The following is a 17,208-nucleotide window of genomic DNA, read 5'->3' as shown; positions in this document are numbered from 1 at the left end:
TGCTTATTAAGGTCTGTATAAAAAATTGAAAATAAAATAAACTTATAAAATGTACAAGTTTTGCACGAGATATATCAATATCAATCTTTGATAAAATGAAATATGGCATTCATGACACAGCCTTACTGTGGTTCAAGTCCTACTTTTTCAACAGGACACAAATTGTATCTGCAAATGGAATACACTCCAGCCCAGTTGATCTATGTTGTGGTGTTCCACAGGCGTCTGTTCATGGACCTGTTCTCTTGATTCTATACACTCAGTCGCTCTCAAGTGTCATAGATCATCATCCAGTGTCTCACCAACTGTATGCTGATGACACCCAAATATATAAATCTAGCCACCCAACTGAAGTTGATGCTACCATCCAAGGTGTAGAGTACTCTCAAATTGCACCAACATGTCATGAACATATGCAAGGCTGCATATCTTCAGCTGAGACGCATCAGCTCAATTCGCAAATATCTTTCAGTTGATGCCACTAAAACACTTGTGTGTTCATTAGTACTTTCAAGACTGGACTACTGTAACTCAATTCTGTCTGGTTCATCTCAATATCTGCTCCTGAAACTTCAAAAAGTTCAAAACAAAGCTGCTCGGATCATACTTAGAGTACCACGATCAGAGCACACCTCCCCACTGCTCTGTACCCTACACTGGCTATCCATGCGATCCAGAATCAAATACAAAATTTGTTCTCTGTGCTATGTTTCACTGTCAGACTCTAGTCCAACATACCTATCTGACCTCACCCATGTGTACACACCAGCAAGATACTTACGCTCCTCTTCTGACAATCGTATACTCATTATTCCAAGTATGAAAACAAAGTCATATGGACAGCATTCTTTTGCATACCAGGGCAAAGCAATGTGGAATGAATTGCCCACTGAACTTACTCACAAAGACACAGTGATAACATTCAAGAAGGCTCTCAAAGCTCACTTATTTCGACTGCAAGAACAAACTTAAAGACCTAATAATGTTTCCTACCTTAAATATTCTCAGCATGTTTTTTTTTAAATGTTTTCTAATTTCATGGTGTTTGTTTTTGTAATCATATCATTATATGTTTTTTATCTTATAGGTGTTGTCTAATGTTGTAAAGCACTTAGAGCTTCTATTGATTAGGCGCTATACAAAGTCCTCATTAATATTCTTATTATTATAATTCATCTCTCTTTGTGATGTACAAATTTACATGTATTATACAGCATAAAAAAAGATAAAAATCAAATGTATATACTGAATAAGAAAGAGTACTATGAATGACACCTTATAACCTAAGCCATGTTTAATAGTTCTCTTTGTAGAAGACTTGAATCGTTGTGCAGATCTCTTGCTTCATCTTTTAGTCTGAGTGATCCTGTCTTTGCCCATTTGACCCAAATGAATAGGTTTCTTCCTTACAAGGCCTTCCACAATGCTTGGTAACCGTGGATAGTGGAGAACTTGAATAATTGTACAGAAAACATTTCCTTCCTGCAATCATGGTAACCTTTTCTTTTGACCTTTTGACCTCAAGATTGATAGGGTTCTTCTGTACTCCAAATGCAAACCATTCCCTAAGTTTAGCACCTATAGATGGCGGTGACCACTCTGGTGGCCTAAGTAGTTTGAGCATCTGCTTCAGAATGCTGGAATGTCGGTTTGACTTATAAAAATGATACTAGCAGCTACCTCACTTGGTGCTCAGCATTAAGAAGTTAGTGTTAGGCCTGGTCAGCTTGGGTTGTGTGACTTGGTTGAATATGATGCTACATGTCTGTGGCATAATACCCCAGTGACTGAAATCACTATAAGCTGTTAAACTGCAGACATCAAAGTGATATAACTGAAAAAATGTTGAAAGCTAAGTCAAAAATTCCAATCACACATACATACACTCATTCAGTCACAGTGACCTTGAACTTTAAGCTTTCTGAGCTCAACATTGGTAGGGGTTCTTCCTTACTCCAAGTGCAAGCCATCCAAAAGGTTTGGCAGCTGTAGACAGTTGAGAACTACAGTCACTTGTGGAAACTATTCTTAAAATACTAAAAACTACATTAGTCTGGTGTTTTACAGCAAGTAACATTAGTGCAGAGGCAACTATAGTATGGGACACACCATCTGTAGCTAACCCAGGCTGATCTGATGATACCATTCAATCCCATATCCTTTCTATCTGGAGTCCTGCATGCTAACCACTGAGCTACTTTTAATCCTTCCATAATTGTAAATGTGAATCAATGCATGATCATTTCAGATGAGAAAGGGGCAATAGTGTTTGTAAGCTTATCATTAGCCAGTATCATGTTTATATGGCAGACTGAACTGAGGAAGTTGTTGTTGTAGGGTTTAACGCCATTTTTCAGCACAAACAGGCCATACATGGTAGCCAGTATTAATGGTGGAGGAAGAACCCGGAAAAAAACATGGAAAGAACAACCAACCCACGAGAAGCTACTGGCAAGCTTTCTCACATAACCACATTAGCCAAATCCGAGACTCGAACCGACACAGACAGAGGTGAGATGGCAGTGATCCATAATGGTGAGCACTTTAGACCACTCGGCCACTCAGGGCCCCGACATGCAGAAGACATGGTGGCTCTGTGGTTAACATGTGGTGCTGATGACCAGAAATGTGCAGGCAAGGCACTATACTTGAATTCCCTCTGCATGATAGAACCTTTCATATGCTGATGTGGTGCTAAACAACATTGTCTCAGGAGTATCTTTGCATGTAAAACTGAGGAGAAAAGAAATGTGCAATTACATATTTTACAAGCTAAATTTATGATGTGCAGAGGCTAATTTGTGTCTGGCATAAAATGTTTTTTTTTTGTTTTTTTTTTAGCAAAACACGTCAAGATTTAAAGAAATAAACTAAACACGATCCCTTAATCAGGCCAACACATTTTTTTACCTGCATGACAATGTTTTATGATCTGAGGCATCACTTGGGTCATACCTTGCAAGGCATAAATCAGTGAAGCAGTTCAAGATGCCACAGCAAAAACAATTGTTCATGATTATTCTTGACATTTACTTATTGTGTACTTAGAAAAGACAAGCACTTATATAGTTTGTAGTTATCTGATGTAAGGAAAAAGCACAATATTATCTGTATATAGGATTTCAGAATTAAAACCGCAATAAACTCGGATGAAATATTTCCAATCATTTTTGTGAGAATAAAAAGGAATGAAATTTTTTAAATTGAGAGTCCTCCTGTAGTAATGTATGCAATCCATTTACCCTTGTAGTACTCCAAAAAAATAAACATAATTCATTGCATATAATCATGTTGCATGATAGTTTTAAATAGTCTCAACTCCAAAGACAAATATGTTTATAAACTGCACAATGAGCATCTTTTTGAAATTTTTTCACTAAACTTAAGCATCTGTAGATGGAAAAATCTGCCAGTTACTATACAGCACTGTTTGCCCCAAAGACTTAAAATTTGATAATTATCAAACACAAATTCTATAACTTTTGCACCTAAAATTTCAGGGTCAATCTCCCATACACCAACTCAGTACAGGATGTATGGGAACTACGGTATTCACCTTGCTGATGTTATCTGTTGACAAACAACAATGAACTTTGCGTCATTCATTCATCACAATTATTTAACTGTCTTTATTGGCCAAAAGGGTACTAAAATATCAAATCCATAATCCTATTGCCTTTTATTGGGTCATTAAAAATGTCCACAAAAAAAAAAAAAGATATTTGGCTTATGGTCAACAAATGAAATAGTACTTAAAATTTGTATATAATAAATATAAAAGAGTTCACTGAACCAAGAACTCATCCAACAGCATTTAATCTATAGTTAAGAGCAGTTTATCAAACAAGAAAACCCTCTTTTTGCTGAGCCTGCATTTAGTTTAACTTGAAAGGAACAAAAGTTTCTTAACCCTGGAGGTTTTTGTCATTTTCGCCTGAAATATGAGTAGGAAACACATTTTGGGTGCTATTTCTGAATACCTCCTAATAAATCCACTTCCAAGAGATTTCCCGTCAACCTAATGCCTAGTTGTGTTAGAAACATCATTTTTCATTGGCTATTTTACTCACGCATGAGCAGAAGTTAGAGTTTATTTTGGTGGCTTTTTTTGCTAAATGGACCCATCATTTTTGTATCGAGAACACTCTTTATTCCAAATGCCCATCTTATCCTACTTTTTGCAAAGGTTCACCCGTCTGTGTGCAGTTCAGACCAGTCTGCCTTAGATCTGAGGCCAAAAAGTCTAAAATCCAGACAAAAATTCAGATTCTGACCAAGGACGAAATTTTGTGTGAAAAAAAAAATGGGTCCAAAAAATGAAGTTTTTCCCTCTGTATTTTGTAGTGCAACTTGAACATCCAGATTATTTGGTATCACTGTAGAGCTACATGTCTACCTTTCTATGATACCACCCACTTTAGTGTATCATTCATGACCTTGATGCTACAGAGCTCGGCAGTAGACTACTACCTCCTGCCACTTAAACCAAAGTATGAAGACCTTCACCCTGGTCTTATAAAACAAGGTTTCCATGTGTACAATGTTTAGCTCTGATTACAGTGTTATTCAAGCCTTAAACATCTGTCAGAAATTCAGGCTATTATATAGAGATTATGTTTTTTTTTAAAATTTAAACATCAAAGCAATACATGCTGCATTAAAAGTAATTTCCTTATGACTCTTTACATTTCAACTGGAGCCTGACATACCCATGTAAAAGTGCACACTGGTAAGAAGTATGCTAGGTAATAGTCTTGTTGTCATTCTCTTTACAGTCCTGCAAATCTTGCCAGTTTAAAACCATATAAACATGTAACAGCCAACAACACTGGAACTTGCTTGCATGCTTAAGTATGGGGTGTGTTAGGATTTTCTGCTGGGTCAAAGTACAATTTTAAGTCAGTGCAGAATGGGCATGTTAGGTCACTAAATCTGAAAGGATTCCAAAATGGGCTAAATTCAGGAAATAGCTGGCAAGGAAAATCAATGGATAATTAACTGTTGGCTAAATATTACATCTGGTTTATTAGCTGCATGATAACATCTTGATACATAAGAAAAATGAACAATATAGATTCTGTCAATGTTTAAATCACCTTGCATAGTTAAACATGCCTAAATCAACTCGTGATAATGCCCAATCACTGCCCATTGCTGAATTTAGTCCATTCTAGTGTTTAAACGGGTATGATGGCAAACTCGCTGCTGCACTTCGTGGCCAATCTGACCTTAAAATGGGTCCTTTCATGACCTGAGTATAGAGATTCAAATTGTATTTTGAAACTTCATGCAACAGAAATGGAAATCTAGTTACAGTATTACTGGGCTTGAGATTACCAATAATTTAGGTATGTCAGTCTTGTAAAAATAAGTGAAGACTTCCATTTTGCAAGAATTTCTGGATGTTAATAACTGCCAATGATTTCTTGTCACCTACTTCAGACTTAGACTTGTACTTTTGACATCTGATTAGTTTTTTTTATTCATTCATTTCTTGAAATAGTTTAAATTCCAAAGATTTTTTGTAAGGTCAAATTACAGTGCCCATGTAAACATACAAACTAATAATGTAAGTACTTTAAGGTCCCTGTGAAAAATAAACTTACTACACTTAAAAACAAGCAAAAAAAACCCATAACAAAAATAAACTTCAAACCTTCTCTAAGCATTCCCACAAATAAACATTTCTGGAATCGGCAAGCCTGACATGCCTTCCTTCGTCTTTTTGTAATCTCACAGTCTCCACTGGCTGGACATGAATATTCTATATTACCTGCAATTAGAAAGGAAACATCCATGGTCTGAAATTGCATCCAAGTACAGTAGTTGTCCCTCACTATAAAGACCCTCAGGATTTTATTGACCCTATTAGTACATGGGTATGGACAAGAATCCCATTATCTTGATTAAATCTTTTTCTGAAACTGTTACTGTATATATACTTGCTGACAAGTCCAGTCCAACTGCAAAATCCAGAGACCTAGATCAGCTTTCACATAATACACCTGTTGAACAGGGTCTCTGTTACTTGCAGTTGGGCTTGACTTGTATGGGAGTATATATTGTACACTGATTATAATCATGAATAATGTGCATTTGATTTCACATAGTATATAAAATTATAATGTAGTTTTGCATACAACTTAACCATTACAGTCTTAATTCTCAGCTGCCAAAACACTAATTTTGATGAAAACATCTGACAAGCTTGAAATGACAAAGCTTTTCATTACTGGCATGTTGAACATTGTCACTGGGTGAACATAATTATGTTATTTAATTATTTGGTAATTATATTTTTCTAATTATTCAAGTACACTGTAAACTAAAGTTCAAAACTGCAAGACAGTAAATGTACTGATGCCCATTTTATGATCAAGACTTCTCAAGCATCTTGCAATATTAATGAAATACTGTCCCAGGCTCTTTAATTTGGTGATGTCAGTTTAAGACAGGTGTTTCAATAAGAAATAAAGTACTATGGGAAGGGGAGGGTGCCCTGTTTAAGGTGCAAGTGGGGAGGTTTCAAGATGGCTGCTGTGGTGGCCATATCAGATATAGGAATTGGATATTATAATAGAAGTCATATAGGTCATGTTGTCAATCATTCAGTACCAATTATTTCAGTAATGGATGTCACTTTTTAGAAACTGATCCCACATACCTTTAAATGGCAATTGTTTACTTTATTTGGATCCTCATACATCCACATTCCTTTGGAAGGTCATTATTTACACTCCTCAAGAAGTATATAAGGCAAAATCATTGTTAAATTTGTGGACATTTTTGGATGAAATCAACCGAAAGGTTTGATCAAGTCCAATCCGGATTGAATGTCACATGCTGTGATATCACAATTAAATCTATACATGTTGATAAACAAATCTGTACTATGATGATCTGACTCGATGTGCTAAATTCAAGACCCCAGTTTAGTACCTGGTCACCATTGAAAAAAGTCCATAATTTTCATCCGCTTCTTGAAGACAGCTAAGGTGAAGAGCATTCAATGATCAGAACTGATTAAACTTTGTTTAAACAAATTTAGTACTATATTTTAAAATAATTTATATTTAACTTAAGATGAATAAATATGCATATATGACCTGTATGACTTTTACAAAAGATTAGTGCCATTTCCATTAAAAACAAACCAGATTTTCTTTGTTTGAAAACTCCATGTTAATATAAACATCCATTCAGGTGGAATAGTAATAACAAGATTTGCAAGATAGCCACTTTGGCAGTCATACTAGATGTCTGAGTGGCACCAATTTCATTTAGGACAAACTAGACCATCCAGTGGCATCGCTAGGGGGGTGCGGACCGCACCGGGTGACACCATCTCAGAGGGGTGACACCAAAATGAAAAATTGCAAATTTTACAGAGCACACACTGCTCGATCTAGTCGGATTTCATAAGCAGATAACTGATCATAGTATGACTAGCAGGCACAGCAGTGGCGTCGCTAGGGGGATGCTGGGGGTGCGCACTGCACCGGGTGACACCATCAGAGGGGGTGACACCAAAATGACATTACTAAGGATTCTGTATGGTCTGTTACGGAAGGTGGACCATGGGGGTGACACCATGAGCTACCGCACTGGGTGACACCAACCCGAGTGACACCACTGAGACCATCAAATGAATGAGTGTGTAACGTTTCATGGCAATCCTCTACATAATTTAGGATTAGTAGCAGTAGCAATAACTTCTACAGTCAGACAGACAATTGACAATGGGTAAAATGCCATCCTATAACCTCATCTGGTCTATGACCAGCTGAGGTAAAAACTTGATTTAAACGAATTTAATTATCTGTCTGAGCATGTTGTATGTGATACTCAAAATTCAGGAATAATCTTTGTCAATATAACTTGAGACTTTGCCAACTGCATTTGCCACTGCTCAGGGTGCTGAATAGAATATGTAATAAGTGATAATGTACCAATGTTCAGGGTGCTGAATAGAATGATGTAAAAGGTTCTCATGTGCCAATGTTCAGGGTACTGAATAGAATGATGTAAAAGGTTCTCATGTGCCAATGTTCAGGATGCTGAATAGAATGATGTAATAAGTGATAATGTACCAATGTTCAGGGTACTGAATAGAATGATGTAAAAGGTTCTCATGTGCCAATGTTCAGGGTGCTGAATAGAATATGTAATAAGTGATAATGTACCAATGTTCAGGGTGCTGAATAGAATGATGTAAAAGGTTTTCATGTGCCACTGCTCAGGGTGCTGAATAGAATATGTAATAAGTGATAATGTACCAATGTTCAGGGTGCTGAATAGAATGATGTAAAAGGTTCTCATGTGCCAATGTTCAGGATGCTGAATAGAATGATGTAATAAGTGATAATGTACCAAAGTTCAGGGTGCTGAATAGAATGATGTAAAAGGTTCTCATGTGCCAATGTTCAGGATGCGGATAGAATGAATATAGCAGATATGTAGTGTTATCCAACTGCCTAGTTAAATGAAGCACATATCTTGTTCACTGTAATAGGGTCATAAAATGTATACTTGGTAAGCACTCATCTCGAATTAACTCAGACAACTACTGTCAGACAACTGTGAAAAAAAATATCTGAAACATCTCTTCTACAATCAAAGCTGTTATGCAAAAAAGGCTACTTTTGCATTGGTAAATGCATCTATTTTGTATGGGAATCAAAGAGACAGACCTAAAAAAGTGATGCAAATCAACATCAAAATCTCTGGCATGAATGCATACAGAAAGAGGGACAAGAAAAGCGAAGAAATAAGAGATATATATTTACTGACCTAAAATGTTAACATGTGAACTTTAAATCAGGGCAATTTAGTTCAGCATGTTAGTAGAAGTAACAAAGTTACGTAGATTATGTATTTGATTTTAACAGTCTAATTCAATTCTAAGAATGCCCAAATTTTTGGACTTTGGGCTGGAGCTGAATGTCTTGTTCAATTGCCAGAACATGTACACTCCCATCTACATGAAATAAAGGTGCCCAGGTGCAAATTGCCCAGTTTGGGGGCTTCCTTATCTGCAAATTTAAAGCAACAATGCATTCAAAAGTGATCATTATTTTTAAGGGTATTATCATCCAGAAGAGAATGAGTTCACCGAAAGGCAAATATATACCAGTGTTTTATCTACAAATGGCTTCATGTAAGTCATTTGACTCATCAAGGCAAAAAACATCGAGTCAAAATCCAAACCCATGAGTCTTATTCTAGTTGATGATCAGTTTTCAGTTTTTAAAATATTGTTTAAATACAACAACAAAAGTATTAGTTATTAACGTGACTAAAGCCAATTCACTTGCCAAAAGCATCTGAACATTATATGTTTGTTAAAAATATTGAAGGTTTTATGTCATCATCAGACATAATCTGAGCATGTATGACAAGGCATTTATTTTTGGCTATGTCAGTACTTTCATCTGCCATTGCTGACACAAATGATGAATTTTGCATGTCATGTATAAGACTATCCTCAACAATGTTTGATAGGTGCTCCAGTACCCGGGGTTTTCCAGGGTTCTTCCTCCACCAATTATACTGGCCGCCATGTATAGCCTATCTTGTGCTGAAAAATGGCGTTAAACCATACAACAACAACTCTGAACAGGTAGTAGCCGAGTCATACTGATTGGTAGAATTCTTCAAAATTCCAATGGCATCAATTTCTTCAGCCGCTAAGTCGTGTATTAAATTAAGAAGATATTTGTATTTTAAAACAAGGAATGTCTTCTACACTCAACCAATGTACACGCTTAAGTTGCACTTTCACTTCTCTGTCTTGTATGGAAGAACGTTTTTGTAACCCTGCATTCAAATCTGCCTAGTGTTGTGGACCTTCGATCAGCAGTTTGTGTTCTGGCAACCCAGCATGCCATGCAATTGTACTGTTCTGAAAGTTATTGTTTTTTGCACATTTTGTCATGGTGTTTTTTTTGTGCCTCTGTACATATATGGCAAAATATAAAGGTGTCTTAACTGTCACATTCTTCACTCAACTTCTTTTTGAAAACGATGCCAACTGTGTTTTCAACCATTGCTGCACAAGCTACGTTTCATCTTACGAGTAACCGTTACCTCATCTTTGCGTGATGACGGCTCCACCTGTTCGAGGTCCAAATCACACGTATTTGGACGCAATTTTTTTATATACCTGGGATGCAAAAAATCACTTATAAAGGAGACCTCCGTAGGCACACATTTGCCGGACGGCAAATTCAAGTACTTGCAAGTCCTGCTTCAACCATCTGCTGAGTGGGAAAATGTGATGATCAAATGATCATTTTCGCTTTGCTGATATTGGCAGTGATAAAATTCAGTGGCCGAAAGCACCCCCCCCCCCCCCGCGTTACATGTTGTCATTGTAAGAGTACATCTGACAGCTAGGCGGCAAGTTCAGAGACTTGACTAGCTGGAGAGTGGTGGGAAATGTACCGATATTTACAATGGCTGAATTCAGAGGCAGAAAGACCCAGTGATGTACTTTTGTGTAAGAGTACATCAGATGAACAACTTAACATTTCATTATTGTGTTCATTTCCTAGTGTATCCGAATAAGCAGTGCATGTGACCTCAAAATCAAGACATGTTGAGAGTTAGACAAAATGCTGTTTGCAAATTTGGATAAGTATTTTGGGGCAAATTGGCGAAGATTTAGTCATTGTTTCCTCTGACCCTTACCACCCCATTTTATATATATATATATATATATATATGGACGTTTATGTTGGGGTGTAGGATCAGAGTCCAATCCCTATCGAAAAGTTGGAATTCGCCGACACCATTTGGCGTTGGCACAGGGTATCCACTTATTAGCCAGCCTAGCAAACTTTAACGAACTTTCACCGAGATATACATGCATGAAATCGATAGGAATATCATTTATTTTCTCAGATATTGCGAGTTGAGCATTTGTTATATCTTTGATCCGCTGACAAAGTAGCCGAAACAATAACGCTGATTAAATTTGACCTGGAACTCGGCATTTGCATTCCGAGTCACATGACTACACACATCTCGCGACCTGCATGTTAATGACATCGAATTCAAAGTCACCTGATATCAACAATAAAGCATTTCTAATGTTGCTGTAGGAAAACAAATCGAACATATAAATTAAAGTCACGTACTATTTACAGAAAAATGAAAAAACAAACTTCTGAAATATTTGTTCTGAAAACAACGACCAGAAATCTGTAAATGGAAAACAAAGATTCAAAAAGCGGAGAGCATAGGTCAATGCGGTAGTCACGTGATACCAACAAAATACATTTTCGACACGTGCTTGATAAATCTGGTTTTCTCCACCTTGCTGCGATACCGACAGGTTTCTAGTCGTTGTTCTCAGAATAACTATGTTGGAAATTAAGTGTTCGTTATATTTATGTACAAGTATTACGTGACTTTTAATTAATATTTCGAATTCTACGTACAGCAACTTTCGAAATGGTATTGTGTTGATATCACGTGATTATTAGACCTCTGATTTCATTGACACGTAGGTTGCGAGAATTTCTGTAGTCATGTGACTCAGAATGCAATGGCGAGTTCCTGGTCAAATTTCATCAAAGCTGTAGTTACATCTCGTTTGTCAGCGGATTAAAGACATAACGAATGCTATATTGGCTATTTCGGAGAAAATAAATCATATTCCTATCGATTTCATGCAGATATATCTCGATGAACGGTCGTTATAGTTTGTTAAGCCGGCTAGCAAGCGGCTACCATATGCCGATACACCCCTGCATAAACGTCCAAATATCAAAAATAGGGCAGCAAGGGTCAGAGGAAACTCGGACTAGCGAAGATTGTAATGAGATTCAACAAGAGTACTAGAAGTTGCTAGAACTGATATTTCACATGGAACACTATGTGTGATGCTTAGCTTAGTGACTGGAGTAAGACGTTTCCTTGGCCTGACATAATTCATTCTAAATTTAATGGACAAACAAGAGTTATGTGTAAGTGGTGTGAAGAAGTTAAAAAATTAAACTCAATGGCAACCACTGGTTCTACTCATCTGGAAATTTAGCCACTTCAGGTATGCCCAATATGCTTCTGGTACGGGACTGCAACTTTTGTTGGTGGGACAATTTTTTTTCCATTTTCAATCGAATGCTGACAATATATTGGAACAGTACAAGGCATAAAATTGGGAAATTGTTGCTTCACTTGCGTGACAAAGGTGCGCATAAAATAAAAGTTTCTCGTGAGAATCACTTTAAAATTACGTGTTTATTTTCCACCTCTTTCTTGGATGGGTTGATTATACAGTACTAAGATCATGTTGCTACAAACAATGCGACAGTTACATGTCACAAAAGGTCAGCTCCAGGCTCCACACACCGTTTTAACCCTATGTGTTATGACAACATTGCGTAAGAAACTGATGTGCGCGTGTTTTCCGTTTGAGAGAGTTGTAAATGTAGCTGTTAAAGTAGTTGGGGTGCGTCAATTTATCTACTGGCAACAATTTTTAGACGGATCCTTTGTTTTTTGTTCATAAGTAAAAAAGTAAAACGTAACATTCGTGTGCGTCAATTTACGTACAGACGACTATTTTTGTGTGTTATTACGGAAAAGTCTACGTATTTGACGCGTGGGTAGATAAAACCCTGATATACCATATATAAACATTTACAAGTCAAGTCCAACTGTAAACAACAGAGACCTCAGCCTGCCATCGCATCGTGTGCCAACAGATCTGGGTCAAGCTATGTGCAGTTGGACTAGACTTGTACATGAATATGTATGGTACATCAGATGGCAGCAGATATTGCCTTGTAGATCATAATATCTGCAAGTAAATCAATGACCCATCAGCTTGTAATATATATTTTAAAGATCACTGATAGTTTATTTACGAAAGTGATAAATTAGACAAATGGGCTCACATATCAACAATAGCAAGGACATGTCTGAATCAATAGTCATATATCTAATATGCTACAAAATCTGTACAAGTTCAACCAATCACATGCAATATCAATTAATATGCATGGATCTCACTCATTATTGACCTTATTTGAAATTTTTTACTCGGATAAAAGATATATTAAAAACTGACTCACAAGAAAGCTCTTTGCTTTGCCAATTTGTTCTAGAGCTAGGTGTTCAGTTCATCCAGGGAAGTGGTTGGGACCATATGCTGGTTTCAAAATCTTTTCAACTTGGGACCAAAAACTAATAATGCACAGCAAGATAACAGTATTTCTTCCATGATAAACCCAAGGGTCCAACCTGATAAAGTTGTCAGAAAGTGTGAAGTAAGCTTACTATTAATGATTTCAGTAGCATATATTTTTCAAAATTTTGTACAAACTTTAAGTTAAGGCTTGTCGTCAAGTATGGACTTATCATGGGATATATACAGTAACAAAATCAAACTTGAAAGTCAGATTCCAGTAAGCCTCTGTTTATAGTTAACACCATGATCCTTTGCCATTTTCTTGATGGATTTTATTCACAGCAATATCATATCCCAAGTACACTTGCTTACCAAGAAAAAAGGGGCCACAAAATTGACTGATAGTAAATGGAAACACTGACTTGTGTATTGCCACTACCATATATACTTAATTTGAAGAAAGTCTGGACCAAATACTATTACAGATTTAAACTTAGATAACACTGAAACAACATAATCGAAAATACAATATTTTAAAGCATTACTTGTGATAAATATCTGCTCAAACTTGAACTGCTAGTATACATATTTTCTAAACCAAGACTGTTCCTCAGCACTGTGTGCTGATAGGCTGTAGCACATGGGTCTAACCCCACAAACTACAAGGCCCCTCTTAATAAAGAGGACACCACTGACAATGAGGCATATTTTTGAAGGGAAAAAAAATGAACTTCATTTACACCGTTTCATCTTCCTACATTAACAGACCTTCCTCTTGTAAGGCCACCTACACAATGTAGTCTTCTAAAAGGGAGACCATTATGTGGAAACGATGGGCAAACAAATGATGGTGTGTGTGTGTATTGGCTGAACAGAATAAAATTATACTAAAGATAGTGTATTGGTTCAGCAGCTGACATTTAGAAACTGTGTAGGTGTATTCAGGAATCTGAAGATGCTGCCAGCAGAAAAGGTGATGGGTGAAGCATTTCTGTGTTTTGCTGCAAAGCCCACAAGTGAAAGAAGTAAACAATTTGATGCCTGAAAATAGCAATACAAATTTTTTTATGCAATTAACCTAGATACAATACGCTTCGCTTCATTCTTCATCCGGTAAATCTGGTATATGGAGGGGGGGGGCTAATTTCTTTTTCCTAATTAGAAAAAAATATGGTCAAGCCTAGCTACGATGTCGTAGCCTCAACTTGATTTGTTGTGGTTGAGGCTACGAACTGATTCCATATCATGTAATGGAGCAATAAATATCATCGCTAAAGTCAGAAAAACAAACAGTGTAGAAATCAACTACATAAGTATAATCATGTTGTGAAAGAAGTTTGGCTTATTTTGACTTTATTAAGCCCTTATTCGATAAAATAAATTGGCATGGTTACTCCAACATTATACTGTCCGCCATGACAGATAACGCGAGACTCTCGCCGTGACCCCTTTTCTACGTAAGGCTTGCCAGACCATATTTTGGATATAATACGCTATATTAGTATCAATCAAGTGCGAATAATCGCTTCTTGGTGAATTTCAAAGTTGCTGATAAACCGTATTTACTTTTAATGCGCAGAATTTCTGACCCAAACGGCGCCAAATTTTTACTACGATTTGTTTACATTTCCAAATAAGGCGTCAATGTCCTTATATGGCACACAAACAAACGAGGCTGAGAACGAAGTAATCATTATTTGAAATAATATGGCGGACGATCTAAACGAAAATATCGGCTAAAAAAGGTAAACGAGATTTCTCAACTATTTCTACAATGATTTTCGATATTTCCGGTATTAAATAAGAGGACTATTCAATTTATTGGATTATATGCAAGGAATATGTTTAAAGTGTTATTATTAGGCTAAGAGAGCGCCGGGTGTGATTCACACCCGGCTTGCTCCATTAACACGTATATGCTCATGTTAGTACCCTGTCCACGAGGTACGAGTAAGGGTACTAATATTAGTACTAGGTCAAGCCCTGATTATCTATACTCATCTGGGGGCACAGATTTTATCTAGATAATCAGTTAAATGAATGATCAAATTATGGTCAAAAGGTTCAACTGAGAGATAATACAAATGATCAAATTATGGTAATAAATTACAACATAAGCTGTCATACAAATAACTAAATTATGGTCAAAAAGTACAACAGATAATCCATCATACCAATAACCAAATTATGGTCAAAAAGTACAACAGATAATCCATCATACGAATAACCAAATTATGGTAAAAAAGTACAACTGATAATCCATCATACCAATAACCAAATTATGGTCAAAAAGTACAACAGATAATCCATCATACCAATAACCAAATTATGGTCAAAAAGTACAACAGATAATCCATCATACCAATAACCAAATTATGGTCAAAAAGTACAACAGATAATCCATCATACCAATAACCAAATTATGGTCAAAAAGTACAACTGATAATCCATCATACGAATAATCAAATTATGGTAAAAAAGTACAATTGATAATCCCTAATATGAATGAGCCAATTATGGTCAAAAAGTACAACTGATTATCCGTCATACATATGATCTAATTATGGTAAAATGTAAAAATGTGTAACTGATAATCCGCCATACGAATAATCAAATTATGGTTAAAACAAAGTACAACTGATAATCTGTCATACAAATGATCAAATTATGGTCAGTAAGTACAACTGATTATCCGACATACGAATAATCAAATTATGATTAAAAAAAAAGTACAACTGATAAATCGTCATATGAATAATCAAATTATGATTATCCATCATACAAATAATCAAATTATGCTCAAAAAGTAAACTGAGAATGAAAGGATTGGCATTAAATGGATCTTATCAACAAAAATGTAACATGGTACTCGGATTATGCTAAAGTAGGCTGATGTGACTTCTACTTGGACCTGCGCCTGTGGGCAGTTAACTTGTATCACTTATTAGTTTAATGACAGCTAATTACATTGGTTGGAACAAATGAATGCCTTTGATCGGACTGTTAGGAGTCTTATTATACCTTGTATTTATGTTGGACAAATTACATAGCATCTTAGTGGCATTCACTAGTGAGGACTCTCTCTCTCTCTCTCCCACTCTCTCTTCTCAATAAAATCACTTATTTCAAAGTTAAAAATGTAATTTTGTTATTCATAATACAAAGTATCATTGTAATTATACCTGTATAGGATTATATTTGACTGATTCTGATTTCCCTTATTCCATTTTATGATGGTGGTGCAATTTGCAAATTAGTTTAATTTACAGACATATGTACATTGTATCAAGTATAATGGGGAGGGGACACCACAGTAGTTCTTATGAGCAAATAATATGGAAAATCAATGTTTACAGTACACAGTTAATGTCAGACTTTACAAGAGTATCATGAACGGTGATACAAAGGAAGAGCATTCCTTCATACGTCCCAGGTGACCGAGTGGTTCAAAGAGCTCACTCTACTGATCACTGCAATTTCACTCTGTCTGTATGTTTAAGTCTCAAGCTTGGCCAATGTGAGAAAGCTAACCAGTAGTGTGTTGTGTGTCATGGCTCATCCTGGAGTTTTCCTGCACAAGATGTACTTGCTGCCATATATTTGCCTATCATATGCTGGAAAATGGCATTAAACCCACACCAACATTCTTCATACTGGTGACTGGCTTTTCGAATCGAATGGTACACTACAAGTATGATAAATTAGAATTTCATGCCTGTAACCTTTCATCAGTACAACAATGCCATCCGTTTTGGCTGCAGAGTTGTTCCCCAGTTTTTAAGTCTGAAGGACATATTCCTACTCTAGAACTTTATATTCTGGATGAAAATTAATCTGTCATTTGAAACAATAGGCCCATGTGGACCTGAGATCACTCACTTTCAAATGGATGACATCTACCTGATTGGCAAATGCAAAAACAGTCGACTAAGAAATACTATTCAACATGATGCTTTCTACAGAAATTTCTTCCAATGCTTCAATGAAAATGTTATGCAACAACAGTTTCATGGTTTCCCTATATTTTTTAACTTTAACCGATACCTTGTTGCATATCAGCATTTGTCGAATAT

General features: G+C 36.3%; 1 protein-coding gene across 3 annotated transcripts in view; it reads right to left on the bottom strand.

Moving 5' to 3' along the window:
- Positions 1 to 17,208, bottom strand: part of LOC149805275 (steroid hormone receptor ERR2-like) — a 236,276-nt gene that overhangs the window by 54,966 nt on the left and 164,102 nt on the right. For all 3 annotated transcript variants that reach the window (XM_089949034.1, XM_089949044.1, XM_089949054.1), the window contains one exon: positions 5,657 to 5,773. In XM_089949034.1, the coding sequence (XP_089805160.1) occupies positions 5,657 to 5,773 (117 nt within the window). The remainder of the gene's footprint in view (positions 1 to 5,656; positions 5,774 to 17,208) is intronic.

This window comes from Sinohyriopsis cumingii, chromosome 2 (genome assembly GCF_028554795.1).
Source record: "Sinohyriopsis cumingii isolate HCF-2022 chromosome 2, ASM2855479v2, whole genome shotgun sequence".
In the NCBI taxonomy this organism is placed as follows: domain Eukaryota; kingdom Metazoa; phylum Mollusca; class Bivalvia; order Unionida; family Unionidae; genus Sinohyriopsis; species Sinohyriopsis cumingii.
Note: the sequence above shows the minus strand (reverse complement) of the source record. Positions and strands in the feature narration are given on the sequence as shown.